Source organism: Balaenoptera acutorostrata, chromosome 10 (genome assembly GCF_949987535.1).
Source record: "Balaenoptera acutorostrata chromosome 10, mBalAcu1.1, whole genome shotgun sequence".
Classification (NCBI taxonomy): domain Eukaryota; kingdom Metazoa; phylum Chordata; class Mammalia; order Artiodactyla; family Balaenopteridae; genus Balaenoptera; species Balaenoptera acutorostrata.
The window spans coordinates 83,005,042-83,028,828 of record NC_080073.1 but is presented as its reverse complement, the minus strand read 5'-3'; the positions used below and the strand labels follow the sequence as shown (position 1 = coordinate 83,028,828).

The window sequence follows — 23,787 nt, the reverse complement described above, 5'->3', positions numbered from 1 at the left end:
GCTCTCTCCATCTCCCTCTACATGAGGCCTCAGGAATCTCCCCAGTGGCTATAAAAAATGCCCTTGGAAGAGGGACAAAGGGTATGCATGGTTTAGTGTGTGTGGTTTCTCATTGGGCTACTAGAGACGCTTGCCTTTAGATGATACCCTAAGTTAACATAGGACCCCAAATCTACTTATTCCTGCTCTTAAAACTATACTCAAAGCTTCCATCCAAATGTTGAACCTAGGGCACAAAATTCTGAAAACACTCTGCAGTCAACCTCGTGTTTTTTCCATTCCCCAACCCCTCCAAAAGATGGTAACACTTCAAATCAGTTTTATTATGGGGTGACAGACTTGGGGGTTCTTAGATATAGTGGTGGCTAGAAGAGTGGCACTTCATCCCTGCAGTGGTTTGTTTGGGGGTGGGGTGAGGTGGGGAGAATGCAAGGAGTCATCAGCTGGAGTGACCCTTGGCCCTGCCTTCTGTGCCTACACAGTGCCTGGCGCACAGCAGGTGCTCAATAAATATCTGTCAGCCGTTTGTGGGTAGTGGGGGTTACAGGCGATAGAGGCTCCCTTTGGGAACAATGTACAGGAAAGAACATCTTGCATTCTATCTGTCTGCAGTTCTTGGTTCAGGGGTACTTCTCCCATTCCACTCCATCCTCCTGTAACACCTCATCCTTATTTTCTGTGAGAGAGGCTGGGCCTGCTTCATCCCAGCACCCCGAACTCTCTTTCCAGGGCTGCAGTTTCTCCACGTGGAAGACGATGTGGCATACACCATTTTGGGAGAGACACTACACTCATGACCCCTCACTTTTGAGGCTCAAGGATTTTAAAATCTGGAGGCCTTCCATACTGCTTGTCATTCAATGAGTACTCACTTTTAGACTCCCTCCCTGACATGCAGCCTTTTATTTCTGACCCTCGCCTCCCGCACTTAAGGGTATTACTTGGTGGGCTGGGGGACCCCATGCAACTTGAGGGGATCCCCGCTCAGGGGACGGAGTAAGGCAAGGAGGCGGGATTGGAGTGTTGGAGGCGGGACCGCAGGCTCCTAGAGCCACCCAATCGCAGGGCCAGTCAACAGCTGAGGCCACACCCCCGCTCCCGGCCGCGACCCCGGATCTTCCTCGCACTATTGCAGGGTTGGACGGAGGCCCGCGCATGCCTGCAGAAAACCTACGGCCGCGGAGGGGCGGGCCTTCTCCTGCTCCTTTCGATAGGCTTCGGCAGTGCGAATAGGCCCCGCCCCCATGGGCGGCCAAGTCTACGGACAAAGTCCGGGCTTGAGGATAGGCTCCGGCTGACAGCGTCCGGCAGCGCGGCTGAGCCCCGCCCCCACGCGGGGGCACGCTTCCTGATGCGGTCCGCGCGCGCTGCAAGGCGCCGGCGCCGCGGCCCGGCGTGGCTTTGTGACGAGCCTCCGGTGGTCCCACCCCTTCCAGCAGCGTCAGCAGATCCCAGTGGTTGCGCTGGCGGGCGATGTCCCCGGGCGCTAGCCCGGCTTGGTCCCGCAGCCCTCGGGCGGCTCCCAGCCCCAGCAGCAGCTGGGCTACCTCCATGGCTCCTTCTCGGGCCGCCAGGAACAGCGGCGTCTGCTCCTGCCCGGGAGGAAACAGCCAGGGGGGGCGGTCAGGGAAGGCCACGCCCACAGGACTGGCCCTCCTACTTGACCGGTGGTCCCTCCCCCTTCAGGTTTTTCGGAGTTCCGGCGCTTTGCACCTCTCCCGCGTCAGCTTAATTGTGGGGGGCGCCCGCTACCCGGTCTAACCCTGCCGTCCAGTGCGTCTTTATCGGCTCCGGCCTGGAGAAGGGAGCGGGCGGCCCGGGCGTTGTTCACGGCGGCGGCCCAGTGCAGCGCGGTTTTTCCTAGGGCACCACGTGAGAGGTTGTTACCCCGAGGCTGGGGGCCCGACGCCTGGGTTCCTGTTTCCCACGGATTCTGGACTTGGGGGAAGGGCTATTCAGCCCGCCGGGTCCCTCCAAGGCGGAAGCGTTGCCCGGGTGACCGCCGGCTTGCAGGAAGCGTTGCTCCAGTGACGTCACCGGCGCGCGGGAGGGACAATGGGGCATTGTTCTGGGGTCGATGGGACCGGCAGATCACGTACCTCCCACGAGACCCCCTTCCTTCTCACACTCTTCCCCCATCCTAGTTCCCAGTGGACTAGGGTAGTGTGTGTGTGTGTGTGTGTGTGTGTGTGTGTGTGTGTGTGTTTGAGGATGATGAGGGAAGACTCACGTGCTGCCTACTGCCACCACACTGCAGATTTACCACCTTGACAGCAGGGTGGGAGGGAATGACCCAGCTTCCAGTTGGTCCCTCTGCTGACCCCCCTTTTTTGCATCTTATCTCACACCCCATTTGCTCAACTTCTTGATAGCACAACATCAACTTCCCCAGATCCATACCCCATTTGTCTCTGGCCCCCACATCTGCTTGGGCTGCAATCAGTTCTTCAACCAGGTCCTCAACAGCTAGCCTGGCGGCCAGCATCAGGGCTGTGGTCCCATCCTCTGTCCGCGCATCTACTGCAGTCTGTCTGCTGCGGAGTAAGAGCTGGGGCGGGGTGGGGGGCGGCAGAGAGGGCCAGTGACCCCTGGTATATCTAGACTGCTAGCTAAGGTCCCTCACACTGTTAACCACCTCCCAATCCACATTCATCCATCTGTTCTTGTTTCTCTTTCAGTCCCCAGTCTCACATCACCTTCCTCTCTGCCAAACCCAGAGGATGCTATTGCCCAGGCTTACTTGCAAGTTTGCCCCGTTTCCTTTAGCAACCCCAGTGGGCACTGACCTGGCAAACCTCCCGAGCATCAGCAGCCACAGCGGTGTGAAGGGGGGTGCGCCCTGCCCGGTCTGGCTGGTTGGGGTCGGCTCCTGCCTCAAGGAGGCGGCGGGCAGCGGTTGGCCGGGAGAATCGAGCAGCCAGGTGCAGGGGGGTCTCCCCAGTGCCCACGGTGTGAACCTGGGGACAGGCCCCTCCACCCAGCAGAGGTTCCCAGGGCTCAGGGCTTCCCAACCATGTCTCCTGATAGGTCCTGGACTCCACTCCCCCACAGCAGACTGCTGACATCAGGGGTGTCACCCCATCTGTGGGTGAGAGACATGAAGAATGGGAGACAACTGGGGAAGGGGGAGAACATGGAGGCTCAGGGAGAATCACAGCTTGAGGTGTCAGGAAGCCCAGCTTGGGTTCTTGATTTTCTGTGGCTTTAGTCAAGTGACTTTCTACTTTATTTTTCTCTGGGCTTTGGTTTCCTCATCTGTAAAAGGAAGCATCAGGCCTTAATACTCTAACATTCTAGGGCAGTGATTCTCAAACTTGAGTCCTGGATCAGACTCACCTGCGGAGCTTGTTAAAACACAGATTCCCCAATATTTTGAATTTCTGAATCAGTAGCTCTGGAGTGGAACCTGAGAATTTATATTTCTAACAATTTCCCTGGTGATGCTGATTTTTCTGTCCTGGGACCACTCTTTGAGAATGGCTGTTTGAAGCACTCACTCTAGTATTACTTTCTCCAGTTCTGATATCAAAGGACTTTCTGATTCTAAAAGGGTCAAAGGGAGTTTTCATTTTCTTAGTCTGGGTTGGCTCACATACCAGGTCCACGGGTGTCCACATCAGGGACATCCATCTCAGAGTCCTGGGGAGGAGTCAGCATGGCTGCCTGGGGGAGCTCCTGACAGTCACTACTCAGAGGCCAGAGCTGGCACTTGGAGGGTGAGGCCATTTCTTCAACCTTGAGGATCAGAACAAGGATCAGTGAAGGAAGGTTGACTTGTCCCTTCAAGCCCTCCATCACTTTAGGACCATTCCTGCCCCAGTGCTTTCACCTGGTCCGCCTCTTCTCCTTCCTTGGGGGCTGAGCACATCACAACTCCATCCTCATCAACTTCTGCCTCTGGTTTCAGTGCCCTGGAAGGGGGTGGGTGGGTAGAGGACCTTCAGGGTCCCTAAGATTTCCAGCAGGCTTCCCACCCCTTTCCCCTTCCCGTGTCTTCAACTTCTGCATAGCATCTCTTATTGCTTCTGATCATAAATATATCTCCACAGGAACGAGTCCCTTCCCTGAGCCCCAGTTCTTTCTCACTCTCACTTGAGGCCGATACTGTCCTCGCCCAGGGGGGGCCGGCGTCGGCGGGGAACTGGCTGAGTCTGAGACCTTCGAGTGAACCCAGGGGGCAGCCAGAGGGCCCCATGCTCTCGGCGCTTCCGGCGGATGAGCTGGAGGACGAGAAGAGCCCCGAGGGCCAGGAGAAGCACCCCGGCCACCGGCGAGCACAGTACAGGCCAGGGAAGCTGGTTGGCGGGGGGCTCTGGTGGAAGAGACACGGTCAGAAAAAGAGGCCATTCCTGGTGAGGCTGGGTACTCTGGTGAGACCTTTGGGTAAGTGCAGTAACCTCTTTTTGCCTCAGTTTCCTCAACTGTAAAATGGGAATAATAATAGTACTTGCCTCATAGGGGTCATTGGGAGGATTAAATAAGTTAATACTGTAAAATGCTTAGAGCGAGGCCTGGCACATAGTAAGTGGTATATAAGAGCTATTATTCTTTCATGTGCTGTGAATTGTTTGATACGGGGATGGTTGGATACTCTCGGCTTAGTAGAATAGACCAGAACCCAAGGTTTGTGGGCGGTCTGTGATAGAGGTTAGAATAAAGTACTGAGGGAAGTAAAGGAGATTGCAGAGCAAATGGGCCATGAGGAGATCTAGCTGGAGAAGAAGGTTAACAAAGGTAAGTCCAGTACTTCTGTTTCATTTGACTTCATTGCTGGTTGCTGGCCTGAAAGCTGGCCTGGGAGCAAACTCAGGGGAAGTGATGGGGCCACCTACCGGTGCCTGCACGAGGGTGGGCAGCCAGCAGGGGTCCTGGCAGTAGGGGCTCCAGGGCCCCCACTGCGGCCATCGCAGCAAGGAAGCGGAGCAGGAGCCCAGGGTCCCAGGGACAGCGGGATGCAGGATGGTCGGGGCCACAGCGGGACAAGTCCACATCCATCACCACCACAAACCTGCGGGGAAGGCACCTCAGAGACCTTTCAGTTGGTCCCTGGTTCCCTTCTCTCTGCTGGTTAAAAAACTAATGTCTGCCCCCTCTCCCCCGCCTCCCAGCCTTCTTACCCAGTGCTGAGGGAGTCCGTCTCCTTGCCTGTAGGCTGTGTTTGAGGGGCTGCTCTCTCATGGTGAGAGGGGTCTGGGGTTCCTCCTAGCTCCTCTTCGGCCTGGGCTCCAGGATAGGGGTACACCATGTTCCTGCCATCACTATCCTTCCTTACCCAAAGCCCTACCCTCAGAGTCAGGGACAGCACCCGGGCCAGGGCAAGCAGCTGCTGGTCCAGGGTTGAGGGGCTCAGCACCACCAGCAGGGCTAGGGAGGGCCCCCACTCCGAATCCCCATCTTCGGGCCTGCAGTCGCCCCCATCCCAGCCACATTCTGCAGTGTTGCAGCCCTTCTCACAGTGTCCATTGTGGAAGTGATCACGGCAGTACTGGTCATAGGCTGGACTGTGGGTTGAGGAGACGGGGACTCAGGACCCCAAAAGAAACCTGACTTCCTCATCCCAGAGAGGATCCCTGATATTCCACAGCCTCTAGGGCTCTGGTTGCTAAGTGGGGGCAGCTCTGGAGTAATGGGCTTAGACCCTGGGTGGTAGGTAGTCCAGACACCCTAATGTCTACTGACACCTTTGTTTCCTAACACTGTCCCCACTCTCTACCCTCCCAAACTCCTGTCTCCCTGAAGGGAAGCCCTTTTCCCTCAGGGATGCTGGTTGCTAGGGGAGATACTCCATGGCAACAGGGCTTAGAGAGAGAAGCTTGAGGCCAGAGATCCCACAGCTCTCAGAGGGTAGCTCTGAAAGAGGCAGTGCCCTCTTTCTTGGTCCCCACATTAAATATTCATGCTGCCCCATTCCTCTGGGTTGGAGTCTAGCGTCTTATACCCCTAATTAGCAATGGTTATTAGGGTGGAAATTCCCTGAAGCTTGAGGCTGTGGTCATGCTGTAACTCGAGAGACATCTATGTCCTTCCTTCTGCCCTCACCCTGCCCCCGCCCAGCCCATCAGGGTTTCAGACTCACGTGCAGGCTGGAGGAGTCTCACAGTCATAGCCATCAAACAAACACTCTTCAGAGTCACATTGCGGATGGCACTGCCCATCCCGGAAGAGAAGCCAGCACCGAGAATGGGAGGGGCAGCCCTTCCAGGGGTCTGGGACCCCCAGGGAGCAGTCCCCACCATCCCAATTTCCTCCTGGGCCGCTGCAGCCAGCGTCGCAGGCCCCATCTCCACTTCTGCCCTCACATCCCTTTGCTCCAGGCCTCTGACACCGGGGCCCTGCAGAGCTGGGAGGGCAGGAGCATCGAAAGCCTGGGCCCCCCAGCCCAGGGGTCTCTGAGCAGCTGCCATTGTGTAGGCATGGAGAAGGAGGGCCACAGCCTGGAGGAGCGGGTGGGGTTAGGCAGTCAGGGCCCCCATAGCCATTGAGGCAGGCACAGCGGGGTGGGAATCCAGGCTTGGGGGAGGGCAGACATAGGCCGCCGTGGTGGCAGTGATGGAGACCGCAGGAGGGGGCTCTGTGGCTGCAGGTGGGGCCTTCAAAACCCTGCGGAGAGGAGGAGAGAGATTGGGGGAAGGACCTTGTATTATTCTCCCTGCCTCCCCTTAAGCTAACCCCTGCATTAAGATAACTCAGAGGGTCCTGGATTCTCATATCTGGAAGGGGCCTCAGAGAACATCAAATTCATCATTTTACAGTAGTTGAAACCATGTCTCCCTTTTTTTTTTTTCCACACAATGACATATTGTATAGTGGGGAGAATGGATGAACCACAGCTGTTCGCAAGAATGTGGGTGAAAGAATGAATATATGTACATGTATAACTGAATCACTTTGCTGTACACCTGAAGCTAACACAACGTTGTAAATCAGCTATACGCCAATTAAAAAAAAAAAACAAAAAAACATGGGTGAACTGTCATCATGATGTGAGTCCTGGAAGATGAAACTGTTAATAGAGTAATAGTAATTGAACTAATACTATGTTATCTTGATCCTTGGAGATAGGATTATGTACTTCTCTTCCTCTGGAAGGGGAACAGCATACAGGAGGACATAAGTACATGAAAGTTATTATTAATATTGTAATTCTTGTTTTAGGTTCATGGGTGTTATCCTGTAAGGCTAATTAAAAGAAGGCAGTACATAAACTAATGTTAGTTTGTATGTTAGTGTATCATGAACCAAGGCTTAAGATTAACCCACTTTCATGCATCTGAGGTCTATAAACAAACACACACACGGAGTTAAAAGAACTTATCCAAGCTCACCCAGCTGGCCTTGGGGACCTTCCCAAATCCCATGATTTGGGGATCTTCCCAAATCCCATGATTTCTGAAAGTTCCATTCATGCTACCACCTGATCCTGCCTTTCCCCACGACTGCTGCTGAAAACCACGTACCACTGTGGACCTGAGATGGCTTTCTCCAATAATTCCCACTCCAGTGCTCCCCCAGGTTCCTGGCCCAGGCATTCTCACCTTGCGTCAGCGTTGGGGGCAACAGAGAAAGCAGCTTTGTGGTCACTCACCTGGGGGCAGTGGCAGGTGAATCCTGGGGGTGGTCCTGCTGTGGCCTCACAAGACCCTCCATGGGAGCAGGGCTGGCTCTGGCAGGGGTCTAGCTCCACTTCACACCGCTGGCCTGTGGCAGGGGTGGGGTTAAACATAACACTCTGCTTCAGTCGCTGCCTCCTTCCGAGCTCATTCCTGGGAGACGGCCCAGCACTAGCCGCACAGGCAAAGGGGTGGTGGGCATGTTCTCTGGCGTGGGGCGTAGAGGCAGGGGGATGGACCAGATGACTAGGCTGCCTCATGGGCGGGGATTGTCTGGGTTTCCATGGTCAATTCAGCTGTGCCCAGAAATGCCCATACCCCCTCTCTCAGACCTTACCTGTGTGTCCAGGCAGACACTGGCAGTAGAAGGCATTGGCCAGAGAGTGGCAGGCTGCAGTGCCTGTGGGGTGACAGGGCTGGTCCAGACACTCATCTACATCCCCCTCACAGCGCAGCCCCACAAAGCCTGGAGGGCAGGCACAGTGGAAGCCTCCAGGTTTGGGGGTGCACGTTCCATGGTTGTGACAGGGCTGGGATTGACAAGCGTCAGGTTCCTTTGAGCAGTTCTGTCCACTGTAGCCTGGTGTACACTTGTAGGCAAAGAGGGTCAGACAGGGAACCAGTAAATGAGCCCATCCTGGCACTCTAGGGGACCCAGCTCCAGATAGTCTGCAAGCACCCCACCTTCCAACTCAAAGCATCACTCAACTCACCATCCATCACAGCCACGTGTAGCTTAACCCTTTTATCTCAACTCCACATGATACACAATTATTTGATAATACACAACTTAACCACTTCCCAGTCCCAAACAATCTCTTTGATTCATTGCCACTAGATATAGCTCCGTTTTTGAAAAAACCTTCTTCCCCCAACCACACATCCACTGGGTTCTGTCACGCTTAATTAATTTATAAGCATTTATTGAATGCCTGCTTTGTGCCAGGCACTTTTTCAGGCTCTAGGAATACAGAGAAAATTAAAACTCATCCCTGCTTCCATGAAATTCTCAGTCAACCAGAGGAGAGACAGCTGGCATTGATTGCATGATTATATACATAACCTCATAAAACCCTCCTAACAACCCTCTATATGGATCATCTCATTTGAGTCTCACTTTGCAGAAAAGGAAACTGATTCCTTGAAAGATGAGTGACTTGCACAAGCCACACAGCTGGTAGGTGGCAGAGCTGGGATTCAATGCAAGTCTATGACTCCATAACTGATGACCTTAACCATTTTCTGATTATTTCATATCATTTTGCTAGTGAGAGAAGAGTAATTGATGAGGTCTGTATCATGTGCCAAGTTCTTGCAGGAGGAAGGAGAGTATGCAAAAATGGAGTACCAGGAAGGCTTCAGAAAAATGGAGGAGAAGGGATTCACAAAGCATCCGAGGAATGGCCAGAGGGCTGGAAGAAGCAGACGAGGGGCGTGTTTGGAAACTTCTGGAGGAAGGAGTTTCATGAAAGAGGAAATAGAGCTGAGTAATGGGTACATGGGGGTTCACTACTAATCAGTATGCTGCTTTTGTGTATGTTTGAAAACGCTCGTGATAAAAAGTTAAAAAATAAAATTTAAGAGTTAAAGAAAGAGGGTGGTTAAAGGATCATGCCTTCTATCCAAACGCGTGGTTGTGAGCACAGGCATTAGGCTGCTTGGACTTGAATCCCAGCTTTGCCGTCCTGGCCTGCTCAGTGACCTGAACCACCAAGGTAAGGCCCTGACCCAGTCTGGAGAGAAGTTAGGGACATTCCCCTGAGGCAGACGCCTCCTGGGCACCATCCAGTGGAAGAGGGGTGAGGAAAGCCCCCAGAGAGCTAGTCTGGAGTGCAGGGAAGTCAGCTGCAGTTTTGTGTTGCTGGAGCAGGGTTAGGGGTTGGCGGGGAGAGGTGAGGCCTGAGAGGCAGGCAGGGCTGGGTCGCGCTGGGCTTGGGACTTCATTGTGAAAGAGGTGGGCAGCCACTGAAGGGTTTTAAGCAGGAGAGTGACAGGCCAGCTTAATATTTTCAACAGAGCACCCTAGTGGTGGAGTAGAGGCTGAACCTTTAGGAGGACAAGTGTGGAGGCAGGGATGATGGTTAGGAGGCGGATGCAGGTGTCCGGGTGGAATGCAGCGAAGCCCTGGACTAAGGCAGTGGGATGAGGGTGAAGGGGCAAGGACAGAGTTGAGAAATACTGAGGAGGTAAAATGACTTGGTGGTTGGTTGGATGTGTGGGGTAAATGAAAAGAAAATGCCCTCTCCCCCTCCCCTTTCTGCCCCATGACTGCTGTTTCCCACATCCAGCCCAACTTCGTCTTCCCCCACCTCCTCTAGACGCTCTCACCTGGCAGAGATAACCATTAGGTTGGGCCACGCAGGTGGCCCCGTGCTGGCAGGGCCTGGACTCACAGGGGTTCACCCTCTCCTGGCATATACTGCCTTGGAATCCAGGGGGACAGTGGCAGAAATGGGAGGGGCCGCTGTCGATGCAGATGCCTCCATTCTGGCACAGGGAAGAGACTTCTGTGCCTGGGAAGAGAGACACACAGGGATTGATAAAGCTAAGTGGGGTGGAAGGATGCTCAGGGGCTCCAGACCGTGAGCAGAGAGGTCCATGGAGGGGCCACTAACATTCCTAGGGTGGGTGGAGGCCACTCAGAGCCTGAGGAGTCAGTAACTCTTGACCCTGAGGAGATTAAAACATCAAGTTCCCGACATGGATGGACCTAGAGATTGTCATACTGAGTGAAGTAAGTCAGACAGAGAAAGACAAATATCGTATGATATTGCTTATATGTGGAATGTAAAAAAAAGGGTACAAATGAACTTATCTACAAAAAGGAAATAGATTTACAGATGTAGAAAACAAACTTATGGTTACGAGGGGGTAAGTGGGGGAGCGATAAACTGGGAGACTGGGACTGACATATACACACTGCTCTATATAAAGTAGATAACTAGGGCTTCCCTGGTGGCACACTGGTTAAGAATCCGCCTGCCAGTGCAGGGGACACGGGTTCGAGCCCTGGGCCGGGAAGATCCCACATGCCGTGGAGTAACTAAGCCTGTGGGCCGCAATTGCGGAGCCTGCGCTCTAGAGCCCACGAGCCACAACTACTGAGCCCGCGTGCCACAACTACTGAAGCCCACATGCCACAACTACTGAAGCCCGCGCGACTAAAGCCCGTGCTCCACAACAAGAGAAGCCACCGCAATGAGAAGCCCGCGCACCACAACAAAAAGCAGCCCACGCTCGCCGCAACTAGAGAAAGCCCGCGTGCAGCAACAAAGACCCAATGCAGCCAAAAATAATTAATTAATTAATTAATTTTAAAAAATCGATAACTAATAAGGACCTACTGTATAGCACAGGGAGTTCTACTCAATATAGTAATGGCCTATATGGGAAAAGAATCTAAAAAAGAGTGGATATATGTATATGTGTAACTGATTCACTTTGCTGTACACCTGAAACTAACACAACATTGTAAATCAACTATACCCCAACTTAAAAAAAAAAAAAAAATCAAGTTCCTCCTCCTGCCTGTTTTGTCAGAATGGAGAGAAATACCTCTTCTTTGGCTTATCAGGGCATTATAAGCAACTATATTCTTGGCTTTAAATGTCTCAAGCAAGAAAGAAGTCAAGAGAAACTTCAGGTGGGGACACCTGAAGTGGCTTAACTAATGGTCTAAGTCCATCCCCTGGGTTTTGCATCCTCTGATGTTCTGTCACAGTGATTCCCATCAGCCATCCCCTAACTTCACAATGGTCTCTTTCCTAAGTTTGTCTCATAACAAAACTTATTTGAACAAGGAGGGTATTCTTTCACCCGGGGGTTGGCATAACATCCGAGTGAGTGGGGCATGGCGAAGTGTGTTGAGTGTAGTTGGTTAAGCGTGGTTCACTCTAGTTGAGTTATGATGGTAAAGACAGTGCTGAGTTGTTCCACACTGGATCACTGGGTTATGTCCCTGGTGGTTGTGTTCAACGGGAGTCTGGTTGACTGGGCTGGGTGGTGTTGCTTGTGTTGTGTTGAACGTGGTGCTAGGAGTTGAGTTGTGTTAGGCTGTCCTGGGTGTTGAGCTGCAGCATCAGTAACTGGTTGTCTGTGTTGCTTTGACTCTTGGTCCACTGTTTGCCCAGATGTTGTGTGTGGATGTCCTTAGGGGTGGGGTAGGGGAGGACACTCTTTTGCTCTTCATCTGCTCCATAGTCGGTCCTTGGGTCAGTACCTTGGCTCAGAGCAGCCTTCTGGCAGGAGGACAGCGGCAGGTTGCAGAGAGGTCCGGTCCATCCCTGGAGGCACAGGCACTGGAAGGAGGGCCCAGTCTGGAGGCAGTGGGAATTGTGTGGACAGGGCTTCTGAGCGCATGAGTCCATCAGCGTCTGAGGGTTAGGAGGGAGCGTGAGGCAGGAAAGAGCATCAGCTTCCCAGGCCTAGAGATGGTCCTCTGCCAGTGTCTCAAAATCCCTTACCTTGAAAACTCTCTCCTGAATGGTCTGGGACTAGGTCACCCTCCCTGGTTTCCTTGGATACCCACATCCCAGAACAGTCGCTGGGATCAGAAATCCTTTCAGTGAACCATACAAATCTCAAGCTAGACCTCAACTCCTAGACTTCCAAACCTCCTTTCACGTGGATACCTCTCCTAAGCTTCCCTGCTGCCACCTTTTAATACCCGAGGCCCTCTCACTGGAGCTCTCCTGCCCCTCCCTCCTCAGCACACCTGGCTCAGTGCCCCTCACCTGGCAGCTGCCTCCTGTGTAGCCAGGGGGACAGAGGCAGCGGGGACCCTGAGGGCCATCTTGGCAGGTTGCCCTGTTCCTACAGGGGCTGGATAAGAAAGAGAGAGGGCACAGTAGGAGGAAGGCCAGGGCAACAAGGGGAGGGAGTGTGTGATGTGGTGGCAGGCAACCACTGGGGAGACGGGGAAGCAGGAGGGAAGGCAGAGTGAAGGCATGTGGGATGTGGGATGAGAGGCGGCATGGCGCCCCAGAGGAGATGGAGAGGAAGAGTGGGGAGCGCTCCCTCCCTCCCTCCAGGGGTCTTTGTGCCCTGCTCACCTGTCCGCACAGCTGGGACGGATCCTTCCCTCGCAGCGTGGGCCCTGGAAGCCCGTGGTGCAGAGGCAGGAGGAGGCGCTGGGCCTGTTCACACAGGTGCCCCCGTGGAGGCACGGTGCTGGAGAGAGGAGGCTGTGAGGGGTTGGGTTCCTTGCCTGTAACCTGGCCTGCGGCCTCAGTCACACCCCACACGGGGCACCCCCCGCCCCCCCGCAACTTCCCCACCCAAACAACAGCTCACTGTGTCCAGTTAGTTTTTTTTTAAATGTGGTACAAACATACCCTGACCAGTTTCTCCATCCTCCTGTGGCCCAGCCCCAGGACATGGTGGGCACTCACCAGAGGCACAGTGGTCAATGCTGGTCTGGCAGCGGAGCCCGGTGTGGCTCGGAGGGCAGGTGCAGGAGTAACCTTCAGGGCTGGGGCTACAGGAACCACCGTTGAGACAGGGCCCTGAGTGACAAGCTGTCAGCTCCTCGCTGCAAGTGGGCCCTGAGGGAAGCGGGTGGGGTCTGAGAAAAGGAAACCTCCTTTTCCTTCTTTTCCTCCTCTTCCCTTTCCTTCCCTTCCTCATCCCCATCCCGCAACCTCTTTTCTTTTCTCACCACCTCCTGCACGTCACCCGTGCCCTCTGTAGCCCGTGCCCAGTTCTTTTTTTTTTTTTTTTGCCGCACCGTGGGGCATGTGGGATCTTAGTTCCCTGACCAGGGATGGAACCTGCACCCCCTGCAGTGGAAGTGTGGAGTCTTAACCACTGGGCCACCAGGGAAGTCCCAGCCCGTGCCCAGTTCTTCTTGGTGGTGACTGAGACCCAGAGCCCTTTGGACACGTCTCCACTGGCCTTGCCCTTGATTTAAATGGTGGTCAGCCCAGGGTATATATGGTTTAGGGAGCGCCTCACCTGTGTAACCTGTGGCGCAGGTGCAGTTGTAGCCAAAGGGCTGGGGGTGGCAGGTCCCTCCGTGGGCACAGGGTGTGGAGACGCAACCCCCCAGCTCTGTGTCACACTCTGGTCCTGTCCAACCCACATCACACACACACGAGGATCTGGTCATAAAAGGAAAGGGGGGTTTTCTCTTCTCCCCTCCCCATTGGTCAGACCCCTATGACTTCTTTTTTGGCCCTGAGACTCTGGCCCCTTTCTCAGCGTCTTTGCTCTCAGCATTGTCCCCCTTCTGCCCTACCTGCCCCACTCGTTTTCTCCAACTAGATCTGTCTGTCTATCTATCTATTCATCCATCCCTTCTATAACTTGTTTATTGTCTGTCTTTCCTCATTAGAACCAAAGCTCCATGAGAGTAGATACTTTGTCTCTTTTGTTCTGTGTTGCTCCCCCAATGCCTGGAAATGTATCCACACATAGTAGATGCTCAATAAATATTTGTCTAATGAATGATGAGATGAATTGGTCCTGGGATTTAATACTCTTCTTTCTGCTTTGACCTCCCTAGTCCTCTGTTTCCCTCTTTATTTATGAACTCTCCCCTCATTGGATAACACTCACCAGTCAAACCCTCCCATTGGTTGTGATCTCAGAACTTTGCCATCTTCTTCCTGTTCCCCATTGGTCATTTCCTACAGACTCACCCCTCACTGGCTCTTTTCTCCTGCCCTAGCTGAGGAGGACCCAGAGGAGACTATAAATGGGGAGGGCCTGGAAGATGTTACCTCTGGCAGTGCCCATGGTGGCAGGTGCAGTTGTCTTCAGCTGGGGCACAGCCAGGGCTTCCACTGGGGCAGAGGCAGTGGGCCTCTTCCTCCGGATCCTGGCATCTTTGCTTGGGCTGGCACAGGTTGGGGGCACACAGGGGAATTTCACAGAGATGACCTGGGGTGGGGAGATGGGTCAGAGAGAAAACAGAGTCCCTCCCTGTCCTTGACGGGGCCAAAGGCCGCTTCTTATGCATGACTTGCTCACTCCCCATGAACCTGTCCTTCAGTGGCTCCCTAATGCCTCAGGATACCAACTTCTTCAGAATGACACATGGGGTCCTGCCTGTCATGGCCTTCCTACAATTGCTATGTTTCTGACCTTTGCCCCATTGTAGCCTAAGCTCTGGATGTCCTACACTCCCTTTAGCGGGGTGTGCTTTTCTTCCCTCCGTGCCTTTGCACATGCTGTTATCTGCAGTTAAAACACACTGCCTAGCATTCTGTCTTGACAGACTCCTACTCAGTCTTTAAGACTCTGTTCAGCCAGCCTTTCTCATCTCTAGTCTGGGTTGACCAGTCCTTTGTGTTCCTATAGGATCCTGTGCATTCCTCTCTCAGAGCACGTCCCTGGGCCATAATCAACTTGTTGGTCTCTCTACAGTAGATTTAAATCCACTTGAGGATAGCAACTCTTACTCAACTTTGTGTCTGTGTCTGGCATAGTAGACACTTAATAAATGTTTGCTAAATAAGCAAATGAATGGCTTGCCTTTGAACCTCATCCTCTGGTCCTGATCCCCAGTCATACCACTCATGTTGGGCCTGATGTGGGTCCTACAGTAACACTCACCCTCAGCTCCTGTACGGTTGTGCAGGTTTTGCACTGCATAAATTTAAGGGATTCCATTCTCATTCTGTTCTCACATCCCAATCCTCAAATGCCCATCAGTGACCTCTACTGTACCCCAAATGGACTCAAATACCCCTCCAGTTCTTTCCAATGCCTCCCCTGCTGACCTGTGAAGCCAGATGGGCAGAGGCAAAGGAAAGCTCCTGGGAGGTCAAGGCAGCTGGCTCCAGTGGGGCATGGGCCACTCAGACACTCGTCCACCTCCGCCTGACAGCGTGGGCCTTCAAAGCCTATGTCACAGCAGGAGGGTCAGGGACCTGCACGGAAGTTGGCCCCTGCCCTCACTCTCGCCTCCAGTGTTTGAGCCCCAGTTTACCTGGGAGACACTTGCAATGGAAGGATCCAGGCTGGTCCTGGCACTGCCCACCGTTGGCACAGGGAGAGCTTCTGCACTCGTTGATGTCCTCCTCACACCGGGAGCCGGTGAATCCTGGTGGGGTTGGGAGTGAGAGGGGAGAGATGACCAAGGTCTTTTTTTTTTTTTTCTTTTCTTGACTTTCTCTAGATTTATGAGGGAGTTTGTTACAAATGTTTGAGCTTTACAGGCATGATTTCATGGATTCAAACAAGAAATTAAGAGTTAACACTGGTATTTAGCCTTCTCTTTACAAATACAGAAATGACATTGCTACAAATTGCAAGGGAGAGAATCTTGTTTCAGGTGGTTTGGTTTGGGGTTTTGTCTAAACGTGTCATTATATAATGAAGGCCCCAATATGGGGGCTTCTCAAATAGTGATTTGGATTTCAGGACAAAATAGAGCATAACTTGGTAACTTTAGTCTTTATATAAATAAGGCATAACTGGATATGTGTACTAATGCTGAAAATACATTTTATCAAAAGAATAGATACAAGTCCTGGCCCTTTCCCTTGCTAGGAAAGGTGAACCTGGAGGACTTCCAGAGGAGACACCTGGGGCAGGTGGAGATGACAGGAGGGTGATGCATAAAGGTAAAACAGCCACCTGCCAGCCGTGTGACTTTGGACAAGCTACCCAACCTCTCTAGGCTCCACTTTATTCCCCTGTAAAGGGAAATGATAATATAAACTACTCATGGTACCACTGAGAGGATTAAATGAGATAATGCCTGAAAAGTACATAGCCAAGTGCCTGGCTTAGAGTAAATATTCAATAAACATCAGTTATTATCATAACAGGGAATAGAGGGATGTCCCGTGAAGCTGGAGAAGGAAGGCCTGGGGCGACTTTCCCTGCATCCATGCCGAACAGTGCCAAAACCAACCAGGGACCCCCGGCATGCAGGGGGAGAGTACAGAGGACTCTGCAGGAGGGCTGGAGAGGAGGGATATTTGGGTGACTTAGCAGGACTCAGATGAGGGTGGGCGAGTAAGCAGGGGAAGATTTGGAGGATGTAACAGAAGAGAGTTTGGAGAACAGAGAAGGAGTTGGAGAAACGGGGCGCTCCTCGGTCTGGCCCGAGAGAGCTTCAAGAGGCCACGGGCGATTGCCAGGCTGGAACCGTGGAGTGGAATCTGCACTCACCGGGCCGGCAGACGCACCGGAAGCCATTGAGCAGGTCTTGGCAGTCAGCCTCGTTCAGGCAAGGGGCAGAGGCGCACTCGTCTGTCTCTACCTCACAGAGCTGCCCTTCTAAGCCTGAGGAGGGGTCAAGGGCGAGGCTCAGCCAGGCCAGCCTTGCCTTAGCTGCTCACCCCTTCTGTTTATTAACTGATGTTCTGCCCGGGTTCTAGAACCAGCCCTGTCCCTGACCTGACCTGTGCCCCAGCAGGCAGCCCCTCCCCGGGGGCCGTCTGCGTGTGGGTTGGACAGACGAACCGAGGCCCTGCTGCTCTGCTGTGTTTGGCTCTGCCCCCCTCAGGTGTGAAAGCTCAGGGAGCAGGGCACCTGCTGGGACATGTGGGAGGGCTCTGGGGAAGTGCCTTTTGGGGCCATTCCTCTGTGCACAGAAGGCAGGGCTCACCCGGGAGGGCTGATCAGCCTGGAGGTCCTCGAGGTACCAATGTGACAAATGGGCATCTGCTTGGAGGTGATTCACTCCTCTTGTTCTACCTGGGCAGACCTCTGTGCCAGGGAGACCAGGGATCCCCAAGGTGGGGATTTGAAGGGCGTTTGGGGACCTGTGTCACTCCCATACTTGTCCTGCTTCTTCGGCCTCCTCCTGGTCTCCACTGTCTCACCCTGAACTGAAGCTGGATCAGACTCTGGACCTCGGCTGCCTCCCTCTTCTTGCCTGGGGAACCTGCCTCTGAAGCTCCTTGAGATCTACAACCTTGTCCCTTGGATTACTGGATAGTTTTCTCAGCATTTTTCTTTGGATGCTTCTCAGCTTAGGAAGGCTGTGTAGTATAGTGGGTAAAGCTATCAAAGCTCTGGGGTTGAATCCTGGCTCTGCCACTTACAAGCTGGGCAACCTTCAACAAGTCACTTAACCTCTCTGTGCCTCAGGTTCTTCATTTATAAAATGGGCATAGTGGCAATGCTGACTTCATAGGGTTATTGTAAAGATTAGATAATGCATGTAAGATGCTCAGGCACAAAGTAAGCTGTTATTTTTCTGGTTTTATTCAGTTCCCTGATATTGGCTCTATCACTGTCTCCCTGGGGAGATGTTTACCCCTCTTAACACTAACTTGTAGGTAGGTGCAGCCTTGCAGCATTCTTTTCCCGTTGTACCAAATTCAAGCACACAGACCCTTTGGGATTTTAAAGGTTTACTCTCAATCTCTACAGGGGAGAGTTTCTGTGATTAGGAGGAGCATTCTGGGTTGGCATAAGCAGAGGCGGCAGCATGAAAAGTTTATTAACTGATGCTCTGCTCTCCCTTGATGGGCCTCTGTGTACAGTGGACCAGTTTGTGTACCCTGCGGTGTCTATGAAATGAATGCAGAGTTGAGCAGTGCACAGCCTCACTACCGTCTGTGGCAGCCCTTCTCCCAGGGGCCGTCGGTTTCCCAGAGTTTTCATCTGGCGGGTGAGGGGAGGAGGAGAAGCATTCTTTGCTGTCTGACCCCAACCGGCCTGAGGCTGTCTGTGCTCTGGAGGGGTCACGTCCAGTGGGTTCGGGATTAGTCTCCCGTCTCCTCTACCCGAGGGCCCATTCAGCTGGTACCTGGTGGGCAGAGGCACTGGAAGGTGGCGAGCAAGTCCAGGCAGGTGCTGCCAGGGTGGCAGGGCTGCGACAGGCACTCATTGTGATCGGCCTCGCAGCGGGATCCCGTGTAGCCAGGGGGACAGAGGCACTCAAAGGAGCCGGGCGTGTTGAGGCAGGAGCCGCCATGTTCACAGGGACTGGGGCCTTGCTGGGCTAGGAGGAGAGAAGATCCGGGAGTCCGCAGGGGTCAGTGGTGGAAGGGTGAGGAGGCCAGAGTGGCAGGGAAGGTGTGGGGACCCTGTTTGTGGCTGATGAGATCAAAGTGGGGAAAGAGATTGTGGCTTTAAAATGGAGGAGGACTAAATGGGGCCCCGAGGGCTGAGGATTGGTGAGAAGACCATGTGAGGCAGAGATGCCAAAAATGGACAAATTCAGGAAAAAGAGATGTTTGTTTATTTACGTGGCCACCGTGTGGCTTGCGGGATCTTAGTTTCCCAACCAGGGATCGAACCCAGGCCCTTGGCAGTGGAAGTGCGGAGTCCTAACCACTGGACCGCCAGGGAATCCCCGAGATGTTTATATTTTTAATTGGGAAAACAATTTGCCTGTCTCCCTCTTCAGTGCAGAGGCTGTCTGGGGGCTCAGAGAGGGTCTCAGGTGGAGGTGCCTCACCCATCTGACACTCGTCCAGGTCCTGGTGGCAAGTGGGCCCCGTGTAGCCAGGCTGACACACGCAGAATGTGGAGCCCCTCAGGGGGTTGGTGTTGCACTGGGCTTCCTGGTGGCACGGCTGGCTCAGACACATGTCCTCCATGTGGCACAGGAGGCCTGGAGGGCAGGGTGGAGGCGAGGCTCTCAGAGGCCGCTTGAAGCTCCCAGCTGCCCTCCTGGTGCTTCTGTCACGTACCATCTCCACCTCCCACCTCCCGCCTCCCTGTACCCGGTGTCACACCTGTGCGGCCAGGTGGGCAGAGGCAGGAGAAGGAGCCCACACGGTCGATGCAGGTGGATCCTGGGGCACAGGTGGCGGCAACACAGTCGTCCAGGTTCTCCTCGCAGCCCGTGCCTCCCCAGCCACTCACACACACACAATGGAAGCCGCCAGCTGAGTTCTGGCAGGTACCCCCGTTTCTGCAGCGAGGGAGACCCTGAACCTCACATTCGTCCACATCTTCAGAGCAATCCCAGCCTGCCAAGGGGAAGGGGACAGGTGCTGGAGCTGGGGGCCCTGTGAGGAGTGGAGAACAGGGGCTGACCATCTGGGCCACTGGTGCCATCAACTTGGCTGAAACGACTCACCTGTCCAGGCCTCTGGGCAGAGGCAGGTGTAGGTGCCCAGCCCATCCTGACAGGTGCCTCCGTTCTGACACTGGTGCCCGACACAGTCATCTGGATTCACCTCACAGCTTGGGCCTGTGAAACCTGACAGGGTCATGCGATCAGCTGAGGAAAGGGGACCCATGGGAGACAACCTCCGTGCCCAGAGAGAGGGGCTGCAGGAGGACCCCTGCGAGGACACACCTGGGGGACACAGGCAGAGGTGGAAGGTGGAGTCTCTCCCTGGAACCACTTGACAGGTGCCCCCACTGGGACAGCCCCTGGGGGGGCAGGGTCCTGGCCGGAGCTCACAGCGTGGACCCCCCCACCCAGCGGGGCAGAGGCACTGGAAGGACCCCAGGGTGTTGTGGCAGGAGGTGCCCTTGGGGCAGGGTCCTGGGTCCAGGAAACACTCGTTGACATCGCGTTCGCAGGCATGGCCCTCGAAGCCAGGTGGGCAGCGGCACTGGATCTGGGGGTATGTGGCCAGACACACCCCTCCGTTGACGCAGGGGTTGGCTGAGCAGAAGTCCCGGAGCTGGCAGTGCTCACCTGAGGCAGAGGACGGGGTGGGGGGGGGGCATTTTCCTAGCACTGCACAAATTCCAGCTCCTCTGAGATGACCCAGCTCTCACTCTGGATTATCTCTGTGTCTAATTTCCATATTTTCTTCCCTTCCCTCCCATACCCTCTCTGCCCTATTCCAACACCCTCACTTTTATCATTCTTTGGGAGAGTTATATCTGGAGTGACCACATTTTTCAAGCTGAAAACTGAACATGTAGCTGTTGGTGGGAGTATTGTGAATCAGCCCTGCTTGGGAAAATCTGGGACGTAGGGTTCCTTTAGTGGTGACCTTGGTGGCGAATTAGAAAGCACGCAGCCTCTGCAAGCAGGAGACTTAGCCCCTTGCCTTGGCCCGGCCAGTTGGGTGCCCTCGGGCAGTCGTCTTGCCTCTCTTATCCTGATTTCCTGATCTTCAGGTGGGTGTAATGGTCTGGATAACGGTAGAGAGACTCACTTCACAGCCGTGTGCACCAGTGGGAATGGCGGCAGTGGCGGCAGTGGCGCTGGTACTGAGCTAAGTAAGCACTTCCTGAGCATCGCCCCCTTTCTTCCCCACACCAGCCTTATGAAGTGTGGACATCGGCTGACAACCGAGGACCCAGACAGCTTAAATATCTTACGCAAGGTCACATGTCTAGTCAGTGGCAGAGCTGGCAATGGACCCGAGGAGGGGGCCGCCCAGAGCCCCTACTCTGAAGCACAAGGCCTGGCAAGTTGCCACTGGCCATCCTTCTTGTTGTCACGTACGCTGGTCTCTCACACCCAGTCTCAGGCCCAGTTTCCTCAGAATTTCCTCGTCAGTTAAAAAATCTCCATGTCCTGGGCCCACCCCAGATGCACTAGGGCAGGCTGTCTGGGACAGGGCACCGGTATGTTTAAGGCTTTCCAGGTGACTGCTATGCCTACCCAAGTTTGAGAAACTTTGTCTCTAGTCCACCGCCTCCTGGATGCACCCACATCCCAAGCACTCTCTGACCGCGTGGCCCTTGCTGCCTGGTCCAGCCCTCCCCATCCTGGTGAGGTGCTATGGATCCTTTCTCTCCAGGGCCTCGCAGCTCTGTCCAGGCACCCCTGACCACTTCCTCATGGTAGCACACCCTGCCCGTCATGTGTCCTGCTCTCTCGCTCCAGGGCTGCACCCCCTCCCCATCACACCGCCCACCACTGCAGTCTTCCCAGGTGACAGTATGGGCTCCCACCGCTCAGAATAGAAGCCATTCAGGTGCTCAGAATGCAGAGTCCTGGAAGTCCCCTGCTGTGCTAGGCATTAACCCTCTAGCTAGTGGACCGAGGGGAGGTTGAGGGGCTGGGAAAGGGGTCAGGGTGGTGTGCGAAGGGGGCTGTGGCAGTAGCTATTTACCAGCTGGCTTGGAAATACCTCAACATCTTAGCAATCAGTACTATCCTGTCGGTGAATGTCAATCTTGGGTAAATGGTTCACCAAGAATTGGCTTGTTGATTCTCTCGGCCTCTCTCCTCAAAGGGCTCGCAGTCTCTCAGGCTCTAGTTCCATCTTTCCTACCCCACAGCCCCGCCCATGGCCCCTGCCTGTCCCCCTTCCTCGCCGCTCCCATCAATGCTCACCTGTCCATCCCGGCATGCAGGAGCACTGTGGGCGGCCCGAGGCCTGGATGTGGCAGCGGCCCATTTTGGAACAGAAGGAAGCACAGGGGTCCTTGAGCTGGGCCTGGCACCTGTCACCAGTGAAGCCAGAGGGGCAGGTGCAGAAGAAGCTGGGGGCCAAGGGAGAGGGAAGGCTGGGGGAGCTGGGAAGGGTGGGAAGCAGGGCTTGACAGCTGCCTCCATTCTGGCAGAGCTGGGCATCCTGGCAGGGGTCTGGAAACTGGCATGTCTCACCCAGGAAGCCAGGGGCACACCTGGGCAGGGGAGGAGACAGGAGAGCTTACTTCCTGGCCCTCTGCCTTCTCTCCTCCCTCCCTCCCTTGCCTTCATTTGTTTCCCTTCATCTGCTTCACCTCCTCCCTTTCTCCTTTCTTCCCATTTCTCCCCGTCCCCTCCCCTACTCCCCTTCCCAGTCTCCCACTCCCACAAGGTAGACTCACTGGCAGGTCCCTTGCCCCTGAGATAGGCTCAGGCAGGTGCCTCCGTTGGCACAGGGTTCTGGGAAACTCCCGCACTGCAGCCCTAGAGATGGAGATGAGGATGAGACGGGAGCAGGGAGCATTACGTTCCACTTTTCCTCCCCTGGACGCTCCGGAAGGACCTGCCTGCAGCAGCCCCGCACAGGTGCTCTAAACCACCATCACCTTGATACTCCCGTCCCTGGTCCCCACGTGGTGCTCACTCTCCAGCCCCCTAGATCCCAGGCCTCTCAGTTACTAATCCCCACCCCTCCTTTCCTGTTTATTCTCTGGCCTCCCAAGTCCAGCTTCAGGCTCCATCCCTCGGAAGCAAGACAACAGGGATCAGGAGGGGGGCTGAGGGGACTCCTGGGAGGTGAATGGCTGAAACATTGAAGGGATTTCCTCCCGGAAGGGCCCAGCATTGAGCCATCGGGGGATGGGGACAGCTGGACCGGGAAAGGGACTTGGTGGGCCCTTGACCTTCCCGTGTCTCCATCTCCTGTTCCCTCTCATCTCTTCCCCTAGCAGGTGGTCCCTCTTTTCCCGCTCTTCCTCCTAAACGTGACTGTAAGAGCACGCTGTCCCCCAGTTCCAGGGCCAACTTGGTTCTCCCTGGGGGTGGGCACCTTCTCACCCATCCCCCCCTACGGTCACCACCCCTGGCACGGGGCCCATAGCCTGGGTCTGTGTAGCTGCAAGGGCAGAGTTGTCTCTCCCTGCCGGCAGTCCCATTTGGGGGGGTGAGAATCTTCTCCATCCGGTGTCGCCTCAAAGCATGGGGCTTGACCCTCTGTCCCCAACCCACTGGACATCCTCCTAAGGAATGTGGGTCCCCTCACCTCTCCCACCCCACGCCTCACCTCTGGTCTGGACGACTGACCGACACAGCAGCAGCAGCAGCGGCAGCAGCAGTGAAGGGGGCTGCATTCCAGAGCCCCTGCCCAAGCCCAGATCCCCCCCTGCCTCTTCCAGTGGGACCCTCAGAGCCTTCACTGAGGCAATAACCACCTCCTCTGCTCCCACGGCCCCTTCTTCCTCCTCTTCGGCCTGCTGCGAACCTCACGTCTGAGCTGTTTCCTGAGTCACACAATGTCCTGGACACCCTAGTGATGGGGGGGGTGGAGTGGAGGAACATTGAGGGGGATGAGGGCGGGGCCTTCTGTCCCTGACAACCCCTGGGGAGGTGGCGAGGAAGAAGGGCAGTGTGGCTGGAGTGCAAGTGATAGACGGGGGAATGGGGCCCCTGGAGCAGTCCCAGTCCTTCTGTTGTGGTCTCCCCTTTCTAGAGACGGGAACTGCAAGGCGGCTGCCCTATGCCCTGGGGGCGGGGTGGGGTCAGGACCTGGAAACAGAGGTGTGGGGTGATGAGACATCTCCTATTCCTCTTGCATGGAGAGGATGCTTGTTTTGCGAGGTCAGTACAGATGCTTCTCAGAGAATCTGCACGCTTCCACCCACTCATCTTGGCAGAAGGAACACAGGGGACTTCTGGGTCTACCCTTGGCCCTTGCTGGGCTGT

At 54.7% G+C, this 23,787-nt stretch overlaps 1 protein-coding gene across 3 annotated transcripts; it reads right to left on the bottom strand.

The window, feature by feature from the left end:
• Window positions 1-314: 314 nt before the first annotated feature.
• On the bottom strand, window positions 315-23,317 carry NOTCH4 (notch receptor 4). Of its 3 annotated transcripts, XM_007193891.2 has the most exons (30): window positions 23,129-23,317; window positions 22,248-22,329; window positions 21,769-22,061; window positions 19,822-20,169; window positions 19,600-19,722; window positions 19,253-19,489; window positions 18,973-19,128; window positions 18,319-18,513; window positions 16,731-16,844; window positions 15,541-15,654; window positions 15,332-15,454; window positions 14,330-14,489; window positions 13,563-13,708; window positions 13,001-13,153; window positions 12,662-12,779; window positions 12,344-12,431; window positions 11,830-11,983; window positions 9,939-10,123; window positions 7,948-8,200; window positions 7,586-7,698; window positions 6,077-6,600; window positions 5,118-5,501; window positions 4,833-5,008; window positions 4,093-4,312; window positions 3,830-3,911; window positions 3,597-3,735; window positions 2,787-3,082; window positions 2,401-2,548; window positions 1,763-1,860; window positions 315-1,592 (listed from the first exon to the last, which is right to left on the bottom strand). In XM_007193891.2, exons 1-30 carry the CDS (start codon window positions 23,193-23,195, stop codon window positions 903-905), a joined length of 5,979 nt encoding a protein of 1,992 aa, XP_007193953.2. In that variant the 5' UTR covers window positions 23,196-23,317; the 3' UTR covers window positions 315-902. The 3 variants fall into 3 exon arrangements, with proteins under 3 accessions (XP_007193953.2, XP_007193956.2, XP_007193957.2); XM_007193894.3 differs by lacking the exon at window positions 1,763-1,860 and having other exon boundaries at window positions 1,031-1,592; XM_007193895.3 differs by lacking the exon at window positions 315-1,592 and having other exon boundaries at window positions 1,779-2,068.
• Between the last annotated feature and the right edge of the window lie 470 nt (window positions 23,318-23,787).

What these genes read in the sequence shown, in the direction of transcription:
- NOTCH4 (XM_007193891.2), bottom strand. Translation starts at nt 23,195, where the DNA reads ATGCAGCCCCCTTCACTGCTGCTGCCGCTGCTGCTGCTGCTGTGTCGG. An exon ending in CCTCTGCCTGTGTCCCCCAG is followed by an intron (nt 19,723 to 19,821) that starts GTGTGTCCTCGC and finishes TGACCCTGTCAG; the next exon opens with GTTTCACAGGCCCAAGCTGT. An exon ending in CTGCCCACCTGGCCGCACAG is followed by an intron (nt 19,129 to 19,252) that starts GTGTGACACCGG and finishes CCTGCCCTCCAG; the next exon opens with GCCTCCTGTGCCACATGGAG.